The 3,980-nt window shown below is 30.9% G+C and overlaps 1 protein-coding gene across 1 annotated transcript in view; it reads right to left on the bottom strand.

Moving 5' to 3' along the window:
- LOC128874620 (structural maintenance of chromosomes protein 6) overlaps positions 1 to 3,748 on the bottom strand; it is a 6,135-nt gene extending 2,387 nt beyond the window's left edge. The window contains exons 1-13 of the mRNA XM_054119523.1: positions 3,586 to 3,748; positions 3,351 to 3,480; positions 3,082 to 3,274; positions 2,831 to 2,983; positions 2,496 to 2,740; positions 2,302 to 2,421; positions 2,086 to 2,216; positions 1,570 to 1,770; positions 1,289 to 1,485; positions 1,042 to 1,188; positions 784 to 968; positions 399 to 709; positions 99 to 318 (exon numbers count right to left, since the gene is read on the bottom strand). Coding sequence (XP_053975498.1) covers positions 99 to 318; positions 399 to 709; positions 784 to 968; positions 1,042 to 1,188; positions 1,289 to 1,485; positions 1,570 to 1,770; positions 2,086 to 2,216; positions 2,302 to 2,421; positions 2,496 to 2,740; positions 2,831 to 2,983; positions 3,082 to 3,274; positions 3,351 to 3,458 — 2,211 coding nt within the window. The 5' untranslated portion in view covers positions 3,459 to 3,480; positions 3,586 to 3,748. The remainder of the gene's footprint in view (positions 1 to 98; positions 319 to 398; positions 710 to 783; positions 969 to 1,041; positions 1,189 to 1,288; positions 1,486 to 1,569; positions 1,771 to 2,085; positions 2,217 to 2,301; positions 2,422 to 2,495; positions 2,741 to 2,830; positions 2,984 to 3,081; positions 3,275 to 3,350; positions 3,481 to 3,585) is intronic.
- Between the last annotated feature and the right edge of the window lie 232 nt (positions 3,749 to 3,980).

Below are 3,980 nucleotides of genomic sequence, written 5' to 3'. Positions count from 1 at the left end.
ATATATATATATATATATATATATATATATATATATATATATATATACATAGATTTTTTATATACATGAACGTTAATAGTTTTGGATGCCACACTTACAAATACAGTAACGGATATAGCTTCGTTAGCTTCAATTTTATCCTTTAAGTCATTAATTTGGACTTTATATCGATTATGAGTATCATAAAGCTTTGTGATTTCTCCATTGACGGATTGTAACTCTAAATTCATACGATTTTCTTTTTCAGATGCCGTCTTGCATGATTGCATGGCTGCAGTTTTCTCAATCTCCATACTATGAAGCTCTTCTTCTAATGCGCTAATAAAAAAAAAATAGAACATGAGTTTTATGACATTAAAAAACTCTTCTAGAAAAAAAAAAAAAAGAAATAATCATACTTAATTGCATCGGTAACAGAAACTTGGAGAAATCTAGCTCTTAAACCGCGTGGTCCACCGTAACTTCTATAATGGGGGTCTGGATAGAATGTATCCCCTTGTTGAGTGAAAGCTCTTCTGCAATTCGGGGGAACTTTTGAAGCGTTACACATAATATCAGCTGCTTCCTTGCTAGTTGGAATCAGCAAAACGCATTCAACTTCGCGCTGATCGATTAGACAATTGGCAACAACGGGATCTGATATCTCCATTGCGTTTAAGAGATTAGAATAATGTGGTGATCGAGCGCAATAAGCATGAACATCGTGAACCTAGAAATACGAGGAATATACCATTACGCAATGCACTATAATATAATACAAATAGTACAACCCAATTGTCTTACTCTATCATAGAATTTGCTACATATTATCTGTGGGCTCCTTTCATTTAAATAAATCTCACTCATGATTGCATTTAATACTTTGGCATCTCCACTATTATCTACGCAAAATGTACTAAAAGTGCTAGAACCTAAATAATTTTCAATAGCAGCAGACCATGCTGAATCTTTCACTTTTATATACGCTCCTAGATACAGATAAGAATATATAGTACATTTCACAAAATTATCAGTATGAAGAGAAATAAATTGATTTCATACCAAGCGGACCACGAGGCTTCTTACTAAAATGTCCATTATTATATGCCTCTTCAATTCTTCTAAGTAGACGTGGTATATTTCGTCCAAATACAGTCAATGCATTATCAGAATGTAGTTTCCGTGCATTTACTTCCCGTTTGATTTTTTCTTAAACAAAGATAAATTATTTAACATTATTAAATTACATCCGTTAAATGTGAATACATTACAATGTTTAATTACTACATAAGCAATTGAATATACTCACGCATATGGTTTTCGCATTCGTTAATTTTCATTTTGGAAGTTCGAATTTCATTTACCAATCGCATTTTATCAGTTTCCAAGTGTGTTTGATGTGTTCGTTTTGTTCGCAATAGTGCCTCAATTTCGTTCAACTTATGTTCAAAAGTTGTTAACTGCTGCTTTATCTTATTTCTTTCAACTTGTTCTACATTGTCACCGCTAATATATATATTGTAACAAATATATAGTTATATTACTTGGTTACTTACATACAAATTATGCAAACAAGAATTTGTAGCGAACCTTTCTAGTTTGTGTACTTCTTTTCGAATCATACTTATATCATCTTCCAATCTCTTAATTTTACTTTGAGCAGAACGCCACTCTCTTGCTTTGATAGAATGTGCATCTTTATTTATGCTATATTCTTGTTTTATTTTATTATATGTTTCAAAACTACCGGCAGCTTCCTGTTCCACACCTTTAATTTCCTGTTCTAATTTTCTATTTAAACAATCAATAATAATAATTATTATACTTACGCTAGAGTGAAAAGAATGTAGTGAATCACCTAATGTTTCCAGTACTCTCTTTAAGACAAATTTAGGTATCTTTTACAATCCATATATTTAACAAAAAACACACAATGTAGCAGCGTGGATTCATTTCATACCATATATTTCTTTAAAGAAAACATTTCCGGTCTTACTTTACATTATTGCAAAAATAAAACGGATGTGTACAATTTCAGTTTTAGGTGACTCACTCATACATATACATATACAAGTGTTAATGGTAATACTTATTAATAATTCGTACAGAATTTTTGTATTTATTTCTTCATCTTTTGATTCTGCAGATGATTCCGTGTCCTGAAGTTCTTTAGCATGATTCTCACATTTTTTAAGAGTATCTTCGATTGTGCGTAACTTGATTTCTTCTGTTATGGCCTTTATGGTAAAATGTAAAATTTACGCTATAAGTAGAACGATGTATTGTTTCATAAGATGTTCATACATGAAATTTGTTACTTACAACTGCCCAAACTAATTCCATTTCAAGATCATTTACTTCATGGCGTAACATATCAATTTCTTCTGCTCTCTTTATATTTGTTTTAAGTTGCTCTACTTGTTTTCTTTCCTCGGATAAAATCTATACAAATTTTTATTGACATGTACAAAATAAAGTAATCACTATAAAAAAACAAAATTATAACGTAAACATACTTCGTTATAATGTTTCAATTTTTCATATTCTTGCTCGCATGTTAATGCAGCCTCTTTGTAATTATTACCAATTACATCTAAAAGAGTTGCTTTCATAAACAACTCATACTTTTCTTCTGGCTTTGAGGATATCAAAAATGTTCTTGATATGTCTTGATTGAGGATAGAAATAGGATTATCTATTTGAATATTCATTGTTCTTAGTATGTTATCAAGTTCACTTCGCTTTGTTGAAATTATTTCTCCTATTAAACATTAATCCATACATATTTATCTCAAATATTTTAAAACACATGTACAACTTAAATTAAAATGTAGTAATAAAAGATGAAAACCTTTCCAATTCTTAATTTTGTACGACGATGAATTTCCAATATTGCGAATAACTGTTATCGATTCTCCATAGATATCTGGTTTGTATGCCATGGGTCCTTTATTAAATAATGATACTTCAACCATTGCCGAATTTTTTCCTTTCTTTATGAAACCTGTATAAGAAAGAATTGTATTACAAAATGTATGAAAACTTGTATTGTATAATATGTTACCTCTGTAAGTAACCTTGCATTGTATAATATGTTTATACCTTTTACAGATATTCCACGACTAGTGATGTTTGCCCTAGCACCAAGACCGACCGTTAAAGCTGTTAATATTGCACTTTTACCACTTCCATTACGGCCGACAATGAAATTTACATTTGGATTTAATATTACTTCCATGGCATCGTGACACATAAAATTTCTCATTAGAATTTTTTCTATTTTACCTGCCTTACACTGAAATACAATACATAATGACATATCAATCAATGACAAGCTTTCACTACTTCAATAATTGTAACTGATCGCTTACCCCTTCCGAAAAGACAAAAGAATTTTCCTTCCCTCTCGACCGTTTCGATTGAAATTCCACTGCATCTCCGGACAGCCTTTTTCTTCTATTCTTCGTATCGTTCTTCATAATTTCCAAAAACAGTTACGATCTACTCACATACAAATTGTATATTCATTCAAATAACCGCGCAATGTTAACCGGTGCGAACACCATTCTTTCCCGAAGATATTTATTCGATTTTATTATGAATTACCTCGAATCATTAGATAAGATTTATAGTTAACAATAGGTCAAAGTTCAACAACTTTATCAATAATTAACTTTATCTATAGATGATTTTTTCAAGCTCGTCATACACTGCAATAGTTATTTATTAGAAACACATGCTGATCTTTCCCGCCAGAGTTACATTTTATTGATGTTCTCTGACCACTGTATACAAAACATATAGACTTCTTGGTAACTATACTTTTATTTTCCATGTTAACCAATAATATTACAGTATCGTGAAAAGGAGAAATACATTATCCAATCACAGGATAGAATTCGAAAAAATTCGGTATATGAGGGTACATGCTCATAGACGTCTCTATGGGTACTTTTCAACAGGACGGGCAAAACTCTAGACTTCGAATAAATCTGAAGTTT

This window comes from Hylaeus volcanicus, chromosome 4, assembly GCF_026283585.1.
Source record: "Hylaeus volcanicus isolate JK05 chromosome 4, UHH_iyHylVolc1.0_haploid, whole genome shotgun sequence".
Taxonomy (NCBI): domain Eukaryota; kingdom Metazoa; phylum Arthropoda; class Insecta; order Hymenoptera; family Colletidae; genus Hylaeus; species Hylaeus volcanicus.
Note: the sequence above shows the minus strand (reverse complement) of the source record. Positions and strands in the feature narration are given on the sequence as shown.